This window comes from Anabrus simplex, chromosome 9, assembly GCF_040414725.1.
Source record: "Anabrus simplex isolate iqAnaSimp1 chromosome 9, ASM4041472v1, whole genome shotgun sequence".
Taxonomy (NCBI): domain Eukaryota; kingdom Metazoa; phylum Arthropoda; class Insecta; order Orthoptera; family Tettigoniidae; genus Anabrus; species Anabrus simplex.
This window is the reverse complement of record NC_090273.1, coordinates 133,725,274-133,749,303: the sequence shown is the minus strand read 5'-3', so window position 1 is coordinate 133,749,303 and position 24,030 is coordinate 133,725,274. Positions and strand designations below refer to the sequence as shown.

General features: G+C 40.9%; 1 protein-coding gene across 1 annotated transcript in view; it reads left to right on the top strand.

Annotated features, from left to right (window-relative positions):
- dac (dachshund) overlaps positions 1 to 24,030 on the top strand; it is a 1,035,159-nt gene that overhangs the window by 770,597 nt on the left and 240,532 nt on the right. The window contains exon 8 of the mRNA XM_068229282.1: positions 9,485 to 9,568. Coding sequence (XP_068085383.1) covers positions 9,485 to 9,568 — 84 coding nt within the window. The remainder of the gene's footprint in view (positions 1 to 9,484; positions 9,569 to 24,030) is intronic.

Sequence of the window (24,030 nt, the reverse complement as noted above, 5' to 3'; positions counted from 1 at the left end):
GATCCACCCTAAATTTGCACGGCAGCAGTTTTGAATTTATGATAATAAGCCCTATAACACTTCCTTGTAGATTTGTTTTGACGTGAAATATCCTTTAAATGGATGAAACGCCTTTCATGGAACAATTCAAAACATTATAGCACAGAACGTATTATATATGCGGGAACGTTTGTATATTATTTTGAAGTACAAGGATGAGTGCATAAGACGTTACCATGGTAGCTGACCTAAAGCACATGACGTCATCACAAGATGGCCGCCAAATTAAGGTACGATTTTGGTCATCGAAAGTCACTTGAGTAGTTTAACGTGTAGATATCGTACAGAAGCGAGTGAGGTGTCATTTGATTTGTCATGACGAGATCTATCACGAAATGTGACCGCAAGTAAATGTTGTCTCGTCGCCATAAGACCTATCTGTGTCGGTGCGACGTAAAGCCCCTAGCAAAAAAAAAGTAAATGTATTAATTTTATAATTTGCCTTACGTCGCAACGTCACACGTTTTTTCAGTAACGATGGTAAGGATGGGACACGAAAGGGAGAGGAGTTAGGAAGGAATGGATCGTGGAGTCGATTAAGGTACAGCACCAGCACGGAATAACATCTTCAAAACTGCCAACGGTGCGATTCGAACCCACCATCCCCCGAATCCAAGCCCAGAGCTACGCGACAACCAACTAATTCCTAGAGATAAAATTGAAGGATGCAAGAGAAAAGATACGAGGTGAACATTATTGGTTAAGAATATCCAAGAATTGACGGGGCTAAAAAAGAATTGAAGATAAATATCATAATCCTAATGATCGATACATGTCGCAAACACTCGAGAGACTATAAAGGGCACGTAATAGAAAAAGAAAAGTGACAACTGAATGTTCTGGACTGTCAGTGGAGATATTGCTTAGAATGACATTAGTTGACGAATAAGCCTGAGTGAAATTTTTAAAAGTAGGACAGATAAAGTTGGAATTTACGAGGACAAATTGGGTCAGTTATTCGTTTATAGGAAGAACATTTAGGCACTGGAATAATTTACGAAGGAAGATGCTTGATAAATATCCAACTTATTCGACATCATTTAAGAATAGATAGGGAATCTGCCACTTGGACAATAGCCCTTAATGCAGGTCAGTGTTGATTGATTGATTGATTGATTGTTTGATTGATTGATTGATTGATTGATTGATTGATTGATTGATTGATTGATTGATTGATTGATTGATTGATTGATTGATTGATTGATTGATTGATTGATTGATTGATTGATTGATTGATTGATTGAAAATTAAAGATTTGAATGTTTAACACTCATTAGTTCTCAGTTTTCTTCCAAATTGATGAACACACGTCACAGAAGACCAGATGAAACACTTAATTCAGCTGAACTGAATTAAAGAAGATTCTTCAAGTGCTTATACAACTTACACAAGACGCATGATCGTGATGAATGTTAAACATCCAAATCTTTACTTGTCTTGCACATAATATCAACTACACATGCTTACTTCATGAATTTTATTTATACTTCATGTCTTGCCTTAACTTTATTGATTTCGAATCATGATGGTCTCTAGCAAGACCAAAACTAGTTTCATGAAATATATGTAATTTTCTTCAGGTTACAATAAATAGTATTGAATATGTGGAAACCTTTAGATTTTGTTTTACATTACATCGGTATCTCAAAAAAGAACAGGCAACGTTGGTTACTGGGATGTAAAACCAATTACTTTTTTACTCGAATGTGCATTATTTTGGAAAGGCCGAATATGACGCGTTTTCAGTTTATCATGAACAATCTTATATGAGTATTGGCAGACGACGAACTCCCTCAGTCTTCTCCCTCATCACCACCACTACCTACCTTCCTCCCCATTGTCGAGATTTGCATAACAACAATAGTATTGTATGTTGTGACCCCCTTAGGCTGTGTGAGTGGGGGTTGCAATGGGGGTGAAATGCCTTAGATTTAAATGCTAATTAAGATCTAACTCAGAAGTGAAAACAAAGTTAATCATTTCTTTAAATCTAAAACTAACACTGCCCCAGGCCTGTCTCATGCACTGAGCCTCACTTCCCAAAGGAGAAGCAAGGTATTGCTCCAGCCAAGTCTCAAGATCGATCTCCAGAATGGAGCCACTGAGTTTTACAAAAACATGTTGTTTTTTATTTATTTGTTTGTTTTGAAATAATTTCTAGATGACATGTACTGCGGCAGTTCTCAATATTATCTGATTTTATAAACGAAGAACTCGTGTACCTAGGGACAAGAGTCTGAGGTACTAAAATCACCTCGCAGCCAAGCTGACAGTTAGTGTGGCTCTGGACTCTGGTGTAGTATCACTTCCTGTGAGGTGTAATGCGATTCATTTTACGAGTATACAGAATTATCAAACAGTTTGTAAACATTTGAAAAACCTGTGCCCCGAAGAACTGAGAAAGTGTAATTTTTTCGCAAAAGGTCTCGCGTTATGCGGACACTAATTGGCTTCAAAATTGCCGAAAACTCATCTAGAGAATAGCGGATTGTCAGAATTCCAGAAAAAGTACAAAATTACCGATGTCGAGAATCTGGTTAAACCTCAGACTCGATGTCAATGTCTGTGCACTTGTCTCTAATTAAGGGATTCATTCTCGATACTGTATATGACAGGTACTGCATCAATTTGTAGTTCAAATTTTTGTTCTGCCGTCGTTAATTCCGGTCCTATTTCAAATTTCCCTGTTTCACACATGGTCTTCCTGGGAAATACCTGGTAAACTTCCTTCCATTATTTTTTGGCTAACCCTGAGAATATTAAGTCTGAATATCATATAATAAACAAGTAAAATACTTGTGTTGAATTTCTCGATATTAATTAGCAGAAACTCACTTTTGAGCATACAAATTTGAGGTTACCATTGATGTCATGCATATACGATTCTTGTTGTGACATTTCTGCTCTGCCTATTAACTATATAAATAAATGGCGTATGGCTTTTAGTGCGGGGAGTATCCGAGGACAGGTTCGGCTCGCCAGTTACAGGTCTTTTGATTCGACTCCCGTAGGCGACCTGCGCGTCGTGATGAGGATGAAATGATTCTGAAGACGAAACATACACCCAGCCCCCGTGCCAGCGAAATTAACCAATGATGGTTAAAATTCCCGACCCTGCCGGGAATCGAACCCGGGACCCCTGTGACCAAACGCCAGCACGCTAACCATTTAGCCATGGAGCTGCACTGCCTATTAAGTAACAAACAGTAACTGTCACATCTACTTTTTTTTTTACAAGATAGTTCTTACGGCGTCGATGGTACACGAAAGGCCTAGGAATAGGAAGGAAGTGGCCGTGGACTTAATTTATTAAGGTATATCCTCAGAATTTCCCTCGTGTGAAAATAGGAAACCATGGAAAAACATCCTCAGGGGTCGGCGTTCTAACCCACTATCTTCGGAATCCTGGATACTGGCCGCACTTAAGGGACGGCAGCTTCCGAGCTCGGTCTCTCTCTCATCTAAATAATTATACTAATTATGATGTTATTCGTTTAACGTAAGTTTAGTTGCTATGCAAACAGGAATTTTTATTCACAGGGATTCTTTAAGCGACTGCAATCGAATTTCACAGAATAGTTGCAATTGAATACCCTCAAATGCTACCGACATTCGCTGGGTTCGAATTCGCTATCAGATGATCACAAGGACAACTACTACCGAAGTGCAGAATTGAGGTGAATTGTACCTTAAAGAATGTAAAGGAATGTGATGGTGGACGTGATTACAGGGGAACATGAAAGAGGTCTGACCTTTATATAGGGGCTGCCTGGCCGAGCTGGTTCACCTGGAAGGACGTGAGTTCGATTCCCCGTCAGGAAGTAAACAATTTAAGACATTAAGATTTTCACTTCCGGAGTTTCACTCAGACTATGCGAAAAATGAGTAAGAGATTAATTTCTGGGAGCAAAGACGGCCAGGCCTACCACACCAGGTGCCGAGGTTACGGATAATGGAAGCCTTTACCTCCACCCCTCCAAGGGCCTTCAAGGGAGATGACTTTGGTTTTGCTTCGGTGACACTTAGATAGATGAAGGTATCGAAGGGCACATGAATGGTGGGGAAAATGAAGAATTTGCAAGGTCTCACGTTAAAGCGTGTTACACCCTCTTTCTGGCCAGGAGATATCTTGCGGTGATTTGAGGAGCGGAGACGATCAGAGGGGAGCAGCCGTGGCGTATAAAGGAACTGCTCCGGCATTCCTCTTAGTGAGGGGAATGGAAAACGACGGAAAATCATTCTGAGAACAGCCAACGGTGGGCTAACCCACCACCTTCCGAATGCAGAGTACCTTTTAGCCTTCTTGTGCATGAGTTTCGACGTTCCGTTTTCCTACACCAGACGGAAGTTTAAATCGTATCTCTGCTGTACGATCTACGGCTGAATTTCAATTAATTTTTTGTTCGGCTCCTCGGCTTAGTGTATCCAAAAGTTCCCGGGTTCGATTCTCGGCCGAGTTGGAGATGTTAACTTTCAGAAGTTAATTCAGATGACTTAGGGCAACACAGGCACGCACGTCGCCTATACGGCATCTATTCGAAAGACCTGCACTAGGCCTCTTTGGAGGGCACACGCCTTTAATATTAATTGATTTTGTCAGGTAAACACTAAATGCGTCACCGTAGATCTCTTATATGTCCTGCCGAATGAATTTTTTCATCTCTTCAAAAATCTCAATACTACATTTGTCGCGTTCGAACTCGTGTTCTTGGGATCCAGAGACCAACACTCTACCACTGATCTACGAAGAGAGCTGTCACTTGAATGATCCACTGTCATTAATTATTTCTTGTCGCCTCGGAGGTGCGCAACAGGAAGGCGAGTTAAATAGATTTCTACTGTAGAACTTAGATTGCCGGACCTGTGTCCCGAGCATATCGATTACATTCTCTAGCGACTGCAGGCAGGATCGATGGTTCATTAGACAGTTAAATAGGAAAGTCCCTTGTGCCGTGGAGTGTTGATATTTACTCGGCAAGTCAAGGTGAGTATAGGGACACCTGTGTGAACATTCATTAGTGGGCCAGGGTTCAAGGGACAATCACACTTACAAGCGTGTGGACACAACACGAACCAAACTTGGTATTATTTCTGCACACAGTGAGGTGATGAGTAATAAATAGTGTTTAACGAGGGAGTGATTGTTATAATAACCCTTTTTCTGGAAGTCGAATAATTATGTCCATGGTTTCATTATAGTAAAACTCCGTGTATCCCAAATAAGTAAACGGCTTAATGGGATAATTCTGGGCGAAAGTCCAAAAGTCAAAAAATGCCTTAAACTACCAATATTGAGCATCAAGAAACAAAACAACCCACTTTTCCCTTTGCGAAAATTAAACGATCATATATATGTTTCCCGGTCATGGCTATCATCAAAGGCTGCTAATTACAGATGGTAACCACCGAGCTCGATAGCTGCAGTCGCTTAAGTGCGGCCAGCATCCAGTATTCGGGAGATAGTAGGTTCGAACCCCACTGTCGGCAGCCCTGAAAATGGTTTCCGTGGTTTCCCATTTTCACACCAGGCAAATGCTGGGGCTGTACCTCAATTAAGGCCACGGCCACTTCCTTCCCACTCCTAGCCCTTTCCTGTCCCATCGTCGCCGTAAGACGTATCTGTGTCGGTGCGACGTAAAACAACTAGCAAAAAAAAAACAGATGGTAACCAGCCATAAGACATAGCCTGCACGGTTGCTAGGTAACAATACCTTACATCACTACCCGCACCGTTCCTATGGTTACACTTCCGTTACACATGGTGTCGCGTTACGTTGCACAAATTTTCGGATGACCCCTTAGCCATAAAACATATTCATGTCTATAGCGATCGCCAGGAAAAGTAGATCGTGATTTATTATAGATCCCACCGAACGGCTTGAATCTGACAAAGATAAGCCCATGGCAGTCGATGGAGAGAAGAAGGAGATCTGGGAGCACATAGTAAGCTATTTTAAAACCTTCTACGACTTCAACAATATCGCTGGTACTTGGTTGCTGGTAGGGTGTAGTGTTCTCGGAATTCTGCCCAAGTTTTGGGCTGAAGAAACAGATCAGGAGGTTGACTTGTTGGTTCTGAAATCTCCCTTCATATTTTAGAGATATTTTAAGCCTGGAGATCAAGTACACTTGAATGCTACTTAGATCGCAGCAACAGTTCATCAAAGCAACTTACATAGGGAGGTTACCTCAAAGTTTAGTAGAAGGTGGCCAACCAAGTGGAACTTCTGTGTGATAAAAATGGCGTCAAATGACGACAACGCTGAGAAAACGAGAGACTGCTATAAAGTGGACGAATAGGGAAAATATTACATGGAGTTATAACAGGCATAGAACCCGTTATGGAGTGTGAGATTAGCGAACTACAAGAAGAAGGATGCGCGGAACTTGGCTGTAGGAAGGATAGCAGGAAAATGAAGGAAGCTCCAAGGTGCTCATGCCGCAGTATTACTTCTGGGTCCACAGTTTCTTTCGTCTTTTTCCTCGACGTGTCTTCATGAATTTTTAAGCTCATGTACAAACACAATCGCAACCACTTCCATACTGTCCAAAACCAAATCCTCCTCCATATGGTCATTAGATGCATTCCGACACCTTCAAACCTTCTCCTCTACTAATCTCCAAGCCTGAGAGACGGTGTCAGCGTCTCAAAGACCCTACTCGCCCTTCAGGGAAATGAATACATTGCAGTACTATAGTCGTAATACTGAAAGACGCATTCTGAGAGTTGTCCGTTTACTGCTGCCTGGGTGGGGAGAAGGTAGTAGGGATTATGGTTGCCATGGAAACGAGGGCGGATCCTTTGCGGTTGCCATAGAGATAAGCCTGCTGGCCGGCTGTTTTTGCTTGGAGTTGCCAAACCTCTCAATTCTGAGTTACGTACAATAGAAGAGAGCGATCTGAACGAACGAACAAGTGAAGCGGAAGCGAAGGGAAAGAGAAAAATGCAGGAATGTGGCAACACCATGTAATGCTCCTCCCTCCATCCCTATCTATCAAAACGCTTCTTTTAATATTACGTGTATGGTAGGAGTAGTCCTCCATCGTATTGACCTGTCCAAGCCGTGGAATCTATCGTGGTTCAAGTGCTCTTATCAAAGTGTACTTGTTCCAATCTTTGTTACGAGTACACTTGTATCGTATCAACCAGTATTTATACAATCCCTAATAATTTCAATTGTTAGTGGATCAGTCTAGATGTGAATATCAATTATCATTTTAATAGCTAAATGTTTGTATAATACTACGGAGGTGTATGGTATATGCTATCATAATGGCTACCCATAAATTAAATATTAAACAATGACTACACGTGTCCTGTCCTGAAGATCTCCAGTTACCTGCGTATATGGCAGAGATCTTACAGCTTGGCCGAGTTACTTAGCTCGCCGTTAAGACCCAAGTTTATGTGAGACTATTATCCGCGGGTAATGAAGGTGTCTGCTCAGGGTCTGGTCGTCTTATAAGCAACCTCCACCATAATGAAGGTCGTTATCTGTACGCAGGCACACACAGAGTTTATGGCGAATCCTCTACCTTGTACCAGGGCAATTGGTAACATGTCTCTGTATACACACGTGGCAGGGCGTACGAGATTTTCATACTGAACTCTGCTCTTCGACACTTACCAACACCGCAGGACTAGACAAAAGAGTGCCTACATATCTAGAAAATAGAGAAGGTGAAGCATTATCTGATCTGTAATCATGAAGAGTGGAGTTCCTCAAGGCTGTATCATTGGCCCTTTACATTTCCTTGTATATGTAAATGATATGGGTAAAGAACTGCAATCAGTGATGAGGCTTTTTGCGAATGACGTTATACGGTATAGAGTAATAAATAAGTTGCAGGGTTGTAAGCAACTGCAAGAAAGGCATCGATAATGTTGTGAGATGGACAGCAGGCAATGGGATGATGATAAACGGGGTCAAAAGTCAGGTGACGAGTTTCACTAAAAGGAAAAGTCCTGTCATATTTAATTAATGCGTTAATGAGGTGGAAATTCCTTATTGAGATCACTGTAAGTACCTGGGTGTTAATATAAGAAAAGATCTCCATTGGAATGATAACATGAACGGGATTGTAAATAACGGTTACAGATTTCTGAACGTCGTTATGAAGGTATTTAAGTGTTGTAGTAAGGATGTAAAGGAGATGCATAAATGTCTCTAGTAAGACACCGACTGGAGTATGAGCCTAATGTTATATTTGTTTTGAAACCTTTTTATATTTGAGTTGATCCTCTACAGGCTGCGATTCCAGTTCCATTTTAATATCTAGATCTTGATCATCTAATGGCTATGGCATCATGGCAGTACCTCTTAAGCCCTTTGATTTGTGCTTTATTTCTGGCAGAGGCCCTCTTTCGACTTCTCGGCACTGGAACCTATTTTACACCCAAATACCTTGCATCCACACTCATCCCTGTTATTATTAACATGAACATGTTTTGGGGAATTAGGGACATCATTTATCCGAGGCATTTCTAACCATGGCAACCAGAGTTCGTCTATCTTCTCACTGTGTGCCTTCTCGTGTCAAGTGAACCCCCTTCTACTTCTCAGCCCAGAATTAAAATCCTTGACCTGGCCGGGAAACGAACCCAGGGCCTTCGAATAAAACACATGCACGCTACCTCTTCACCACAGGGGTAAATAATAATAATAATAATAATAATAATAATAATAATAATAATAATAATAATAATAATAATCATAATCATAATAGTATTAGTATTATATTTACGGCGTCTAGAATATCTTTAATTTCCTCACAGTTCATGAGCCTTACCGTTTTGTGCATGAATACACTCATTTTCCTATAGATTTATCGGAAAACTCCTTTTATGATATATGTCGGTGGAGTCAAAGGATGCAGTATCTTTTCTTTGGTTATATATGGAATTTGCTTTACGTCACACCGACACAGATAGGTCTTATGGCGACGATGGGATAGGAAAGGGCTAGGAGTGGAAAGGAAGCATCCGTGGCCTTAATTAAGGTACAGCACCAGCATTTCCCTTGTGTAAAAAGAGGAAACCAAGGAATACCATCTGAAGGGCTGCCGACAGTGGAATTCGAACCCACCATCTCCCGGATGCAAGCTCATTGCTGTGCGCTCATAACTGCACGCCCAGCTCTCTCTATGTATCCGGTGCGTGTCGTAAGAGGCTACTAAAAGGGGAACTCCATCTCTCGTCTTCTAGGCCCCAAAACCTATCCAGGATTCTCTGCTTTTTCTTGTGGAAGAGAAAAAGTACCAGAGCTATTTTTTTTTCTTTTCTGGGATACCGAAATTTATCCGATCTTTCTCAAATTCATAGAAACATATTAACTTTTGTCATATTTGGTCTTGTAAAATTCCAGTTCTTCTTATGGTTGATTCCTCTAATCGCACGACTTTATTGTTTCTGTTTAACTATCATTGTATCCCTTACTTGTTACAGCCGAGCTCAAGATGGACGTTCTTCGGGAGCGGGAGGTCAAGGAAAGCCTTGAGCGGCAGTTGGTGGACGAGCAGAAGATCAGGGGTAAGTTCAACACTTGATTCACAAACACTTTTACAGTCGGTGAACAATGAACTTGGTATTTCTATTCAGTACCCAGCATATTCATTATAATGACCGGAGGATTTCGCTAAACAGTACGCAGTGTGAAACTGCAGGTTGACATTCGGAATACCATTGTCGGCGCTAAAGATAAAGTTACAGGCGTTATATAATATGTTATTAAGTTCCATATTCATTGTTCACCTACTGTAATTTATAACTTGTTGAATAATTTTTATGTATTTAGGTTCAACAATTTTTGGCCGATTCTTTCATCGTGACATCAATCTTTAAACTGTGTTAGACTTCAAGAGTTCAATTTAGTCATTTATACGGATTATAAACAATTCATTTTGTTTTTATGTGCTGTATTAAAAGAATAAGTTAAGCGCTGCAACATTTCCCTAATGTTCCATACACAAGAATTATATCCGTCATAGTTCATAGTAGAACATTTTTATTTACCATTTTATTTACCATGGCTTAGCCCGTGTGTGTTCAGAAATTGTTTGTAGTTGATGTCACCTCAACAAAGCTGTTTACTCCCTCTGGGGTGGGGTGTGGGAGGACGAAGACGATGAACACACCCACGGTATTCCGTAGTTGTCGTAAGAGGCGACTAAAAGGAGCCACCAAGGATAATGCATTTGGAACCATGATATGACCTGTGGTTAGTACCGTACCATCACGTGAGGAACAACATGAGTCGACGTTATCTGTGATTAGTACCACTATATGAGGAACACCATGGGTCTACGTTACCTCCGATTAGTATCACTATATGAGAAACACCATGGGTCTACGTTACCTCTGATTAGTATCACTATATAAGGAACACAATGGGTCTACTTTACCAGTAATTAGTACCATTATGATGCGCCGGTGACCTGGATTTTGAACCCCGTTTGACAATAATTTTCATCTGAGTACATAAGGTATTGCAAAGTGGATCCACTGTTTGTTCTTAATTCATGGTCATTTTTCATCATGATTCGTCTTCGATTCTACTCACTGGATATATTTTGAAGTTTTAATTGATTGCGTTACACCTTGTTTCGCTAGAGGTCGACGACCAAGCTCTTAGCTCCTTTAAACAACAAACATCACCATCATCATCACAAAGCTGTCTCTCATCCGCCTTGCCTTCAAACATGGCCAGCTTGAACATGCGCCAACCGGTCCTCCTGTTCGTTGTTACCAAGTGATTATGGAGTTGATATCTAATTTTTCATTCGAAATATTTCTCCTAAAAATCCCTTCCAATGTTAGTAAATTTACTCATGTAAATGTTGAAAATATTTGAAAAATTGGTTACCACTCCCCTCAAGGAAGCTGACGTCCATTTGCAACAACATCTATATACATAAAATAAGAGTTTTATCTGTACATTACTCAGAATAAAAAGGAATGGTTGTTCTGTATTTGTAGCGTCGACAGTAATGAAATGAATTTTTAAAATTTTACGTTCTGTCTGTCTGTCTGTCTGTCTGTCTGTCTGTCTGTCTGTCTGTCTGTCTGTCTGTCTGTCTGTCTGTCTGTCTGTCTGTCTGTCTGTCTGTCTGTCTGCATGTATGTATGTATGTATGTACGCTCATCAAGCAAAAATGGCTGTAGAGAATTTAATGAAAATCGGTTTGCGAATTCGGGGAATAAGGCACTACAATATAGGGTATAAATAACTTTATTCACATTGGATGAAATGGTAGTTTAGGGGAAGGCGCCTTATTTTGTTTATGTACCTATGTTATTATGCAATTCCGTAAAATGTAATTCACAACGTGCACACGACTTCATCCAGAATTCTGTAGCGAAGCACGGGTACAAGAGGTAATTTATTTTATACAAGTGACATTGCGTTACTGATTGTTAATTGTTGAGTAACTGGTGTGTTATGGCAAATTTTCAACGATATCTTGACATAGGAGGTAACTGACATTGATCCAAGGCGCTATCAGAATTTGATTATTTCAGGTGTTATTCGGGAATCCGCAAAAATTGTTTCCATTATCACGAACTAGTGAGTATTTCTCTTTCTTGCTTCCTCTTCACCAAATTCGAATCAAAAGTAGTTCCTATGATCCTTCTTCAACGGATTTCTACAAAACATAACTTAGTGCCTTACCTCTGGTATTTCTATGCACAAACTCATGTTCTCCGATCTGTTTTGGTCAGCTAACACTTATCTTGGAACATTTTGTTTTCATTCTTCCTGTACGCATCAAAATAAATTAATTATCAGAATATTAGGAATGTAACCTCTACGAATCATGGTTTCTCTGGCCACAATTCTTGGATCAAATTCCGTCTTGCCTCCACAAAGAAAATGACACTCAGATAGAACTGTACAATGGGACTGACAATAGGAACAAGGAAGGGCTAATTCTGGACGGTGGTGAATCTTGTATGAGTTCTGAAGTCATTGGGCAGAGTTATAGACAAAGCTGTATAATCGGATGAGTACTGTGGCAGTATTAAATTACATGATAACCTTCTTCTTCTTCTTCTGTGATTGTATTATGTTTTGAAGGTTAAGGGGTTCGCTTTCACTGCTCTCAAGGGGATGACTAGCTAACCCAGTTCGTGGCAGAGGGGAGGAAGAACAATACGGGGATGTAAGGAGAAACAATGTCTCAAAGCCTTTAAGTAGGGTTGCTATAGAGCTACTGGCGACCTTTGCAAATGTCAATGCCGTCATCTTAGCTTCGTATTCTCTTGTACAATTTCTTCACCTTCTGCTTCGGATTCTTGTGATAACTATAATTTATGATAATTACATTTCAAGACCTATTCTTTGCAATGTTTTGATTCTTGTGATGCACTTTATAATTTATCATTATCGTCGGCGAGTTCTTCACGTATCGTTCGAGAGCAAAACCTAGACGAAGACGACGGGTTCCTACAAATAATAATAATAATATTAATAAAATAATAATAATAATAATAATAATAATAATAATAATAATAATAATAATAATAATAATAATAATTCGTTTATCAAGTAACCTAATCCTGGTGGAAGTTCCACACACTGAAACCATATTCTAATAATTGGCGTCATACCAGTGACTTCGCATCCTTACTACAGCCCCTGAATACCGCAATACAGTGATGTCCGTGATTTACTCTCACCCCATCAACACCGGAATTTCATTGTTTGTAAATATGGGCTCAAAATTAACAGTTCGCTTACAGTACATGTTGTAACTACTTTCAAGATAATTTTTTCTTCAGTTAAACATTGTTCCTATTACCTTGCTTTGTTTTTTAATACATTTTAATGCATCGCTTCTGGCACGAGTAAATAAAATATATAGTCAAAAAATGAGAGGGATTATTTTTAATGGTTTTCAATAACAATAAAATGATAGCAATATTATTGGCTTTACGTCACACTAACTACTTTTACGGTTTTCGTAGACACCGAAGTGCCGGAATTTTGTCCTGCAGGAGTTATTTTACGTGTCGGTCAATCTGGTTTGATTCCCGATGGTGGAAAAAATGTCACCATCCGAATGTTGGCCGGCAGGATAGGAGAGATGGCGGTATACACTTTCTAATCACTGGATTGTATTCCTAAAGCCTGGATTCGATTCCAGAACTCTCCGCAGTTTTCGTACGCCGCTACTGAGTGTGTTTTGGCTGTCGGATGGGAACATTGAAGCCTTGAGCACACTTCGACAGGAGAATGGTATGTGCTAACATCGGATTTCACACATTCAATCTTCATAATCACACACCAAGAAGCGCAGATCATCCATGGGTGTCAAATAGAAAGACCTGCACCATGTGAGCCAAACAACTCCCTCGGATATCCCCGGTACTAAAAGTCATGAAAGAGAAAATGCTCGGCCTCTTTCCAGTCATTCGACCTGGGCGAGGAATGAAATGAATGAGGATAAAAATCGTGCCGACTGCTGAAGCCTGTCGCACTCCCCTCGAGCAATGATTAATGAATGACAAATGAAATAAAATGATACTGGAGAGTGTTGCTGGTATGAAAGATGATGGAAAACCGGAGTACCCGGAGAAAAATCTGCCCTGCCTCCTCTTTGTCCAGGACAAATCTCACATGGAGTGACCGGGATTTGAACCAAGGAAACCAGTGGTGAGAGGCCGGTGTGCTGCATTCTGAGCCACGGAGGCTAAATGAAGAAATAATAAATAAAACATTAGATAACAACCTGTCACAAAGAGAGGAATTGTTACCGACAATCAACACGATGAACTTGGCATTTAAACTAACTGTGAGCACTTACAACAAGAAGAAGATCTCGATCAACGAAAACCTCAGCACTACCAGACAGTCATCCGCACGGAGGCTTTATATTCAGGTGAATGTTTAAACGTGATAAAAACAACATTGGACAAGAATTTGGAACTGTTAGAGATTAATATTGTGAGGAAGATACTGGTATCCCAAGGAACAGAGGAAGGATCATACGGAAAGAAAGGAAACCAAGAATTATACCTCAAAATGTGAAAATATCTCAGATACCCTCCGAATGAGGAGTTATGTTCTTCAGATATATCTACAAAATGAACCCGGGAAGGGTGACAAATCAGCTAATAAGATTTTTGAGACCAGGAAAACTACGGTGTGCCGGCATCAGGAGGTGAAGAAAGTCCTGGAAGAAATGGGAATTCAAGGAACGGAAAACAGCAGCAGAGATGCCTACGAGTCGAGGATCAGGACCACCAAGAGTTTTCAAGAAAAAGTTAGATCCCGTACCGAAGCGCTGTGGACAGAAGAAGTGAAAGGGTGAAGGGGTAGTGGCCGAGGATTAAAGCCCAGAAACAGACGAAGCTGAATTCGAACAACGTGGTTAATAGTCGGGAAAAAACGTAAGTAGAAGAAGAAGAAGACGAAGAAGAAGAAGTGAAACCTTCAAGTATATTTCAAAATATATTGTGTGTTACATAGCTTGAATAGGAAATAATAATAGTAATAAAATAATAATAACGTGGCTACCAATTTCTATCTTCCGATTGTGCCACAAAGCGGCTTTTACTGGAGGTTTCCTATGGCTGTTTTAATTTAATTTTGCCAAGTGACGCTGAGAGCCAAAAAAAAAAAAAAAAATATGACGACATCTACGATGCTAGGAATTACGATTCTTCTTCGTCCTACATTGTACTATGCTAAGCTTTCTTGATTTCTCTCTCTCTCTCTCTCTGTTCACCCCTTGTTTATTGTAGAGCCACTTAAGAAGCTTGCTAAAGACACGCCCGACCCGCAACCCTCACGTGACATTTCATTAAGCACCTCACCTACCTTGTGGTCGCCATTATCAGCAGGACAATGCCTGGAGTTAATGATGCGCCTTATCTGCCTCGCTCCCTTCAAGACCAGTATCTATCACTAAGTTTGCCACCAAGTTTGCCAGGGAGATGCAATCCTTCCAGTCCAATATAGGACTGAAGTAATAGAACGGCGGAATGAGTATGCTACGCGACAGTTTTAAGAGTGCTTTTTCGACTCGTAACGTACTTTCTCACATAGTCACCAGATTTAGTGACAAATTATTACTGTCCCGCCTTTGGCATGCACTTTGCTAGACTGTACGAGATCCTCACACTATCCTGTGTTTCTCATAAATCCATCCACAGAATGTTGCAGTAGTACGAAGCTACAAGATTAGGGATGCGATAGTACCGATATGAGTAAATATCGATAACTTTCTATCGATATTTTCCTTCAATATTTCTGTGTTATCGATACTATTTAAAACGTTGTTACTGATATCGAAAAGACCAATAGGAAAAATTACAGAATAGTGGTAATAACCGAACAGTGGGACCGTATTGAGTGGTTCAGACGGTTGAGGCGCTGGCCTCCTGGCCCCAACTTGGCAGCTTCGATCCTGGCTCTGTCCGGTGGTATTTGAAAGTGCTCAAATACGTCAGCCTTGTGTCAGTAGATTTACTGGCACGAAGAAGAACTTCTGCGGGACTAAATTCTGGCACCTCGGTGCCTCCGAAAACCGTAAAACTGTAGTTAGTGGGATGTAAAGCCAATAACATTATTATTCCGAACGATGGGTACAAAATTGTAATTAAGAGTAAACTTTATGAATCGCCCATTACCTTAAAAGAATAACAAGAAGTATTTTAATGTAGAAAAAAAATAGTCGTGCTAGATGACAGGGACATTCACCCATATATTGTTGCCTAGCCTGTTTTATGTGTAGTCTATGTATGTCTATCGGACCTCCTGTTGGCCTGTTGCAAGCTGCAGACATTTTTTAGTTTACGAGTAAAGGATAAGTTAGAATTGAACTCTATGGATGATGCTGCATACGTAAACCGGCGTCGGTTGTGGAGTCATGTGAAGCGAATGGAGTAGGATATATTATTCAGGAGAATGATGGACTGTGTTATGGAGGATAAGAGAAGTTTTTTTCTTTTTTTTCTTTTTGCTAGTTGCTTTACGTCGCACCGACACAGATAGGTCTTATGGCGACGATATTATAAGAGAAGTAGAGGGACACCAAGATGACAATGGTTAGACTCAGTTCCTAATGATTTAAATTTAAGAGATATTGAACTCGACGAGGTCACAGATCTAGTTACAAATAGAGGACTGTGGTGGCGTTCAATAAATTCACAGAGGCTTGCAGACTGAATGCTGAAAGGCATAACAGTCTAAAAAGAAGATGTATTTTTTATTTTTTTATTTATTTATTTATACATTCATTTATTTGTTTATTTATTTAGTTAGTTATAATTTGAATTACGCCGCACCAACACAGATAGATCTAATAATAACGTTATTTGTTTCTACATCCCAAAAACTACCTTTGCGGTTTTCGGAGGCACCGAGGTGCCGGAATTTAGTCCCGTAGGAGTTCTTTTATGTGCCAGTAAATCTACCGACACGAGGCTGGCGAATTTGAGCACCTTCAAATACCACCGGACTGAGCCAGGGTCGAATCTGACAAGCTGGAGCCAGAAAGCCAGCGCCTCAACCATCTGAGCCACTCAGCTCGGGTCACAGATAGGTCTTATGGCAACGATGAGATAGGAAAGGGCCAGGAGTGATAAGGAAGCGACCATGACCTTAATTAAGGGAAAGTACGGAAAGTACGAAAAACCGTCCTCAGGATTGCCGACGGTCGGGTTCGAACACACTACCCCCCCCCCCCCCCTCCAATGCAAGCTGACACGTACGTGTCCCAAAAGATTTATTACCACTTCCGCGTATCAACATCATGTATTGAATTCGAGTTCTAAGTATTGAAAGTTTTGCTGGACACTTGCTTACGGACGTGGTGAGTGTGAAGTTTATCTTCGGATTTAGTGGAAAGCGAAGAAAGTTGAATAATAATCTTCTTCTTCTACTACTACTATCGCTTTTCCCACACCTGTGGGGTCGCGGGTGCGAACTACGTCGCACATATGGATTTCGCCCTGTTTTACGGTCGGATGCCTTTCTTGACGCCAACCCTACATGGAGGGATGATATCCCTATTGCGTGTTTCTGTGGTGGTTGTTAGTGTGGTATGTTGTGTGAATATGAAGAGGAGAGTGTTGGGACAGACACAAACAGCCAGAAGAATTAATCAGAAGCGATTAAAATCCCCGACCCGGCCGAGAATCGAACCCGGGACCCTCCGAACAAAAGGGCAGTACGCTGGCCATTCAGCCAACGAGTCAAAATAATAATAATAATAATAATAATAATAATAATAATAATAATAATAATAATAATAATAATAATAATAATAATGGCTTCACGTCCCACTATCTACTTTTAAGGTTTTTTGGAGACGCCGACGTGCCGTTATTTTGTCCCGCGGGAGTTTTTTAACGTGCCAGTAAATCTACCGACAAGAGGCTGACGTATTTGAGCACCTTCAAATACCACCAGACTGAGCCAGGATCGAACCTGCCAAGTTGCGGTAAGAAGGCCACTACCTCAACCGTCTGAACTACTCAGCCCGGCAAAGTAATTTGAAAAGACAGAGAAGTACGATAATTCGAGCAGTTGTCTGCATTTAAAACGTCACGGAGGAAGTTCAGGACAGCTGTCTGTTATCTGATGTTCAGTGTTGATATATTCAGGACCGCTGTGCGCGCGCGGGTTTGTAACCCACGGTGACCAGCTCCGTCTTAGCGCAGACACTTTGGTTCCCCCTGCCCCAGTGTGGTGGTCGCCAAGACGCAGAAACCTGATCACCCGGAAGGTGATGACATTAGCGGCAATTATTCGCCACGTCCGGAGTTGGGGACAGTCGTCGGTATAACACGAGGGGCCTGCGTCGGGAGAAGGTGAAACTCAACCTCGCGATATTTGCTTGTTTAGTGAGATCCAGGATTTTTGCTTCTCATCTTCTCTCGTCATAGCACTAAGAACGGTACGTTCTGTGATGGTGAGATAGTGGTGGTTTGTTTTAAGGGTGGGAAGTTCACACTCCCTTTTGATATCAACAAGGCTGCCTTGGTGGATCGGTGGTCTGACTCATGATTTCAAGCTTATGGATTCGATCCCAGCTCCGGGAGTTGATGTACGAGTATAATTGTTTGTTAAATTTCATTTTATTTGTTGCATGTTACATGATTTTAAATCCCAATTACATCACCAATCCTTTTGATACACCAAGAAGTTACAAATAATCATAACTTAAGTATAATCAAAACTAATGTGACGTTTAATTACGGGCTTGGACTTACATGAAATGAAGATGAAAATCCACAGCTATTTCCAGTCATGTGACCGGATCTGGAATGCAGTGAATAAAGTGGCGAGGATAGGAAGTGTGCCGGCTGCCGAAGCGTGTCACACTTCCTTGTGGCAATGATTAATAACTGACAGATCAAATCAAATTATATTGGAGAGTGTTGTTTTAATGAAAGATGACGAAGAAAAACGGAGGACCAGGAGAGAAACCTGCCTCGCCTCCCCTTTGTCCAGCACAAATCTCACATGGAGTGACCAGGATTTGAACCACGGAACCCAGCGTTGAGAGGCTGAATATACAGTGTTGGCACGTTCGTTGACTGATTGGTTCAGCGTAGTGGCCTTCGATTCAGAGGTCTGGGAGTTCGATTCCCGGTCGGGTCTGGGGGACATTAACTGTGTATTTTTAATTCCCCTAGCTGGGGGGATGAATATTTGTGTTCGTCTTACATACAACCCACCACACTACCAAACAGCAGAGAATCAGTCAAAAGTGAATACATCCCTGCACATAGAGATGGCGTCAAGGGGGCATCCGACCGTAAAACAGGGCAAAATATATACAGAGTACCGACCCCAGTTAAGGGAGAAAGGCCACGAAGAAGAAGAAATATATGGCAGTATAGTCATAATATTTTCTGTTTCAATGACTGAGCGAGTGTCTGCCGGGAGATAGCGTGTTCGATCCCTGCTGAGAGCCCTGAAATGTGACAGGTTTTCCCGGTGGACTTCTACCACTCATCCGAGACCAAATTCTAACTTCCTGGTGTCTGTTAAAAGCATCTATAGCAATTGAAGATCTTAACTTCTTGACAAGTTCATGAGCTAATCACTCTGCCCTGCTTAATGATGAGGTTTCGGATAGGTGAGTCTTTTTCCCACTCCTCCATAGGTCTTTGTGGCCTCTGTGGAGGTAGCATTGCCTGTAAAATATATCTGTCACCGCTAGCTAATACTAATCACTCCTCACTAGCTCGCTATAGTGGAGGTAGCCAGCGGTGATATCTACGCATAACGTGCTCTCAATCGCACACAAATTTGCGGCAGGAAATATTTAATTCCATTAATACTCTAAACGCGAGTATATTCGGAAACTGTGGGCAGCTGTGGCCGAAAAGATGATACTTGGAACCTGCACAAATGTTCATACTACTTCAAACAATAGGGCTTTGAAAGGAAGTAATCTCCTGTGACGGTCATTGAGCTCTTCTTGTACTACCAAGAAATAACAGGAGTAATAATGACCCCACTCCGAATTTTGATGACATGCCATCTTTTAACCGGTGCACCATCATACACATTGATAACATGCATAAATCTTGATCATGGCCGCCTAATTACAGAAACGCCTATGTATTACGTGATTTTTTCGTCACTTTTTACTTTGAGGTCTTTGCTTTTTTTTTTTGCTAGTTGTTTTACGTCGCACCGACACAGATAGGTCTTATGGCGACGATGGGACAGGGAAGGCCTGGGAGTGGGAAGGAAGCGGCCGTGGCCTTAATTAAGGTACAGCCCCAGCATTTTCCTGGTGTGAAAATGGGAAACCACGGAAAACCATCTTCAGGGCTGCCGGCAGTGGGGTTCGAACCTACTATCTCCCGAATACTGGATACTGGCCGCACTTAAGCGACTGCAGCTATCGAGCTCGGTGAGGTCTTTGCAGGCCGTGATATAAGGTATGGATGGATGGCTAGACAATGTTACCTAGCAACTGTGCAGGCAGTAATGTAAAGTATAGATGGATGGTCAGACAATGTTATCTTGCAATCGTGCAGGCTTTGATGTAAGGTATGGATGGATGGCCAGACAATGTTATTACCTAGGAACTGTGCAGGCTGTGATGTAAAGTACGGATGATTCATCAGACAATGTTATCTAGCAATCGTGCAGGCTATATCTTATGGCTGGTTGCCACCTCAAATTAACAGTTGCTAATGGATGGCCATGACCACTATTTATGATCACTTGCTATTTGCAAAGGGAAAAGTGAGTTGTTTTTAAGTTATTTCTCTTCGTCTGCGTTATAATTTTAATAATTTTTGTGCATTTACGTTGGTTAATCTGTATATCTTTATAATCATCTGAGCTGTCCGGCTCCATGGCTAAATGGTTAGCGTGCTGGCCTTTGGTCACAGGTGTCCCGGGTTCGATTCCCGGGAGGGTCGGGAATTTTAACTATCATTAGTTAATTTCGCTGGCACGGGGGCTGAGTGTATGTGTCGTCTTCGTCATCATTTCATCCTCACCACGACGCGTAGGTCGCCTACGGGAGTCAAATCAAAAGACCTTCACCTGGCGAGCCGAACGTGTCCTCGGACACTCCCGGCACTAAAAGCCATACGCCATTTCATTTCATTTCATCTGAGCTTTGAATAGTCGAGAGTGCTGAAAAATCAAGAGGTTCAGTACTCGCTTGGAAAACGGTGAAATAATGTAACCTTCTACAACCCTTACCCGAACTCTTTGAAAATTCACATCAATAGAAAGCGACGAGACATTGCTTCTAATCTGGATGTGTTTGAGATGAAGGTGGTATTAATAGGCACATTTGAGTCAGATTGTTGAAGTGCTTGAGTACTAACATACATTAAACGTAAGGAACTCCACACTCGTAGTGCTGCAGTCGTCACGCGAAGTACACAGCCGTAGAGGGTTGCATTGAACTGAGAAGCTATGCCCGCCTAACAACTTCAGGGCAAATCAAATCACAGTTCCAACCATTTTACATACAGCACATGATGATGATGATGATGCTTGTTGTTTTAAGGGGCCTAACATCGAAGGTCATCGGCCCACATACAGCACAAAAACTACGTTTCTATACATCAACAAAGCTTAGTGGACGGCGCAGTTTAACAATTTTATTGTACACAACGAGTTTTTATCTACAAATGGCTAACATTGTATATAGGATATGAACATTTTAACATTAAAGGACTGTATTCAACTTTAACTCCTCAATTCTGAGATCGTATTTGAATTCGACATTACGGGTGTACAGAATTATCGCCATTACGGAATGTTAAGACAATTCATCACCCAGATGAGATTTTATATTAACGACATCACAAGAGTTTTCTTGTTGTAAATTAGAGTTTTTTCAAACCAGCATAATTTAGATTTTAAGGAATTAAGTTTAGCAATATGTTGTTTTTCATTGTTTATATCGCCAAGTTTTATTCACTTACTATACAGCTGATCATGGTGTCAAAATGAAACACCGAAACATGTTCTGTAATAAAATAATGTTGTAAATACCATCCAACAACATTGTATTTTGTATTGAAAAGGTGGAACCTTCTAGATTTTAATTCAATTGTGTACTAACATGCATATCGTTGGCCTAACAAGAAAACCTCGTATGCTTTTTCTATCCATTATTTCCCTTAGGTTAGGACTGGTCATGCCTCCTGGCCACATATGGATACAGGCTACAGTCTATCAGAACAATTTTCGTTGGGTTCATTTAAACAAAAACTGAGAATAAACTACAAACTAAATACAAATTCAGAGACATAATTGTAGAACTAACAGATCTGTTGGATCTGTTTTCTAAGAAGCCTCGAAAGTTGTGTTTTAGATTGTAAACTTTTGACCTTGATCATATTGTTCTTGTTCTGTAATTTAATGTAAGATATTGTAGTGTTCTGCAATATGAATATAAACATATTCATTTGTATCAGTGACCTTATGATGACACTCACGCACACACACAAGTACCTTCATTATGTTCTATCGCAATTTTGTAACAAAACCCCCAATATCGGCTGATCCTGGCTACGCTAGTGTTTCTTTGACGTCATTCTCGCTTGATGATCTCTCGCAAGAGATGTCTCCAGTTGTCGTGAGAGCCCGAGTGTCCATTCGAAGCTCGGAAACGTATTGGGCGTAACTGAAGTCGGGCAAACAAACAGCAGGCCATTAGTCTCCCCCTCCACACACAAACACACACACACCTCGCAGATTGTGGGGGAGTGCATATCTTCAATCGGGGAGGAAGGGACATTTCTAGATATCATTTTGCCGACTAGCGGAGAAAAGAGAATGAGTGTCGGCTCTTCAACTCATGTGATGTTCAGTTCTGGGTTCAGATCTATTACTTTAGATCCTCAGTTTATGCTCCTAAACTGAGGATACAACATCAAAACCACTTTAACACGTTAAGAAAACAAAAACCTAGCTGAGTAGCTCTGGCCTTCTGAGCTCAAGTTTTTGGGGTTCGACCCCGTCTCAATCCGGTGGTATTTGAAGGTGCTCAAATACGACAGTCTTGTGTCGGTATATTTTCTGCCTGTGGGACTGAAAACGAAGATATTTTAACGGAACCCTCCCCTTGAAGAACGACTAATTCTGCTCATCTATCCTCCTCAAATTCCATATCCGATCTCCCCAGACGTTGGCGATCACTCTGGAGAAAGCACCCGTTTTTTAATCTAACTTGAAGAGTTATTCGGTGTTGTTGATGCAAGTTCAGTCTTTGATGTTTAGAAGCCATGACATCGGCGGTACATCATGCGGCCTTGAAATTAAATTTTCTGCAAGAAACGTCATGCGCATTTCCTTCCTAAGTCTTAACGGTTTTCGAGAAAATTCATCTTTCTTGTGGTTTTTTGGCCTTCACTAATGAATATGCTACTCAAGTCATTTTTCATTTGTTAACAGGGCAGCTGAAGAATAAGCGCGCCATCCTATGGAAAGCATTTGGAGGCTGCAGGTGTATTGTTGAAAGTGCTAAGCGTGAGAACTGTTTTGGGCTGTAATTTATTTATTCAACCATTTTCATTGCTATCCTTATCTATTTTACTCCGTGTCTCAACCTTTTCAATATCGTGTATATTTCGGATTTATATTTCATGACTTTATAGTGGCTCAGACGGCAGCGCGCCGGCCTATCATCGCTGGATACAGTGGTTCAGATCTCGGTCACTCCAAGTGAGATTTGTGCTGGACGAAGCGGAGGCAGGACTCGTTTTTCTCCGGGTACTCCGGTTTTCCCTGTTGTTTTTCATTCCATCAACATTCTCCATTAACATTTCAGTTCATCCGTCAGTCATTAATTATTGCCCCAGGGGAGTGCGACTGGCTTCGGCAGCCGGCACAATTCCTATCCTCGTTGTTAGATGTTGGGGCTTCATTCGTTCCATTCCTGACCCTGTGAAATGACTGGAAACAAGTTGCGGATTTTCATTTAATGAGTTTTTAATTCATATGATATCTGAAGCCCAGTTGCAACTCAATTAGTTTTATAACTGTTATATTCTTCAGTGCGCCGAACTTCATTTAAACAGAACCAAACATAATGTTTATACATTTCTAAATATTTGGAGTGTAATTTGATAGAATTTGTCAAAGAAGAAACGTGACATTCTATGTAAATTATGTTGTTTCTCTTTTAAAGTATAACACTGTTACCATATGTTTTCTTTTTCATGTAGTATATATATAAACCTATATTTATTCAAAATTATTTTCGGTGTATTGAAAAACCTAACAGTTTATCATCATACACTTATCGCTACAACCATCTCCTCTCAATCCTGCTATTCATTTCACTTCCTTGTAGTCTTTACATCCCATCAGTTTCTCACATCGTTGTATGTCTTCCTCTTTCTTTCTTTCTTTCTTTCTTTCTTTCTTTCCTTCTTTCTTTCTTTCTTTACCAGTATTTTTCCTTCAAAAGCGTTTACTAGGGATTTATTATGTCTCAGAACGTATAAGTTTCATGTATGGATATCGTCTTCCCTCTCATCAGGTCACCTCGGTT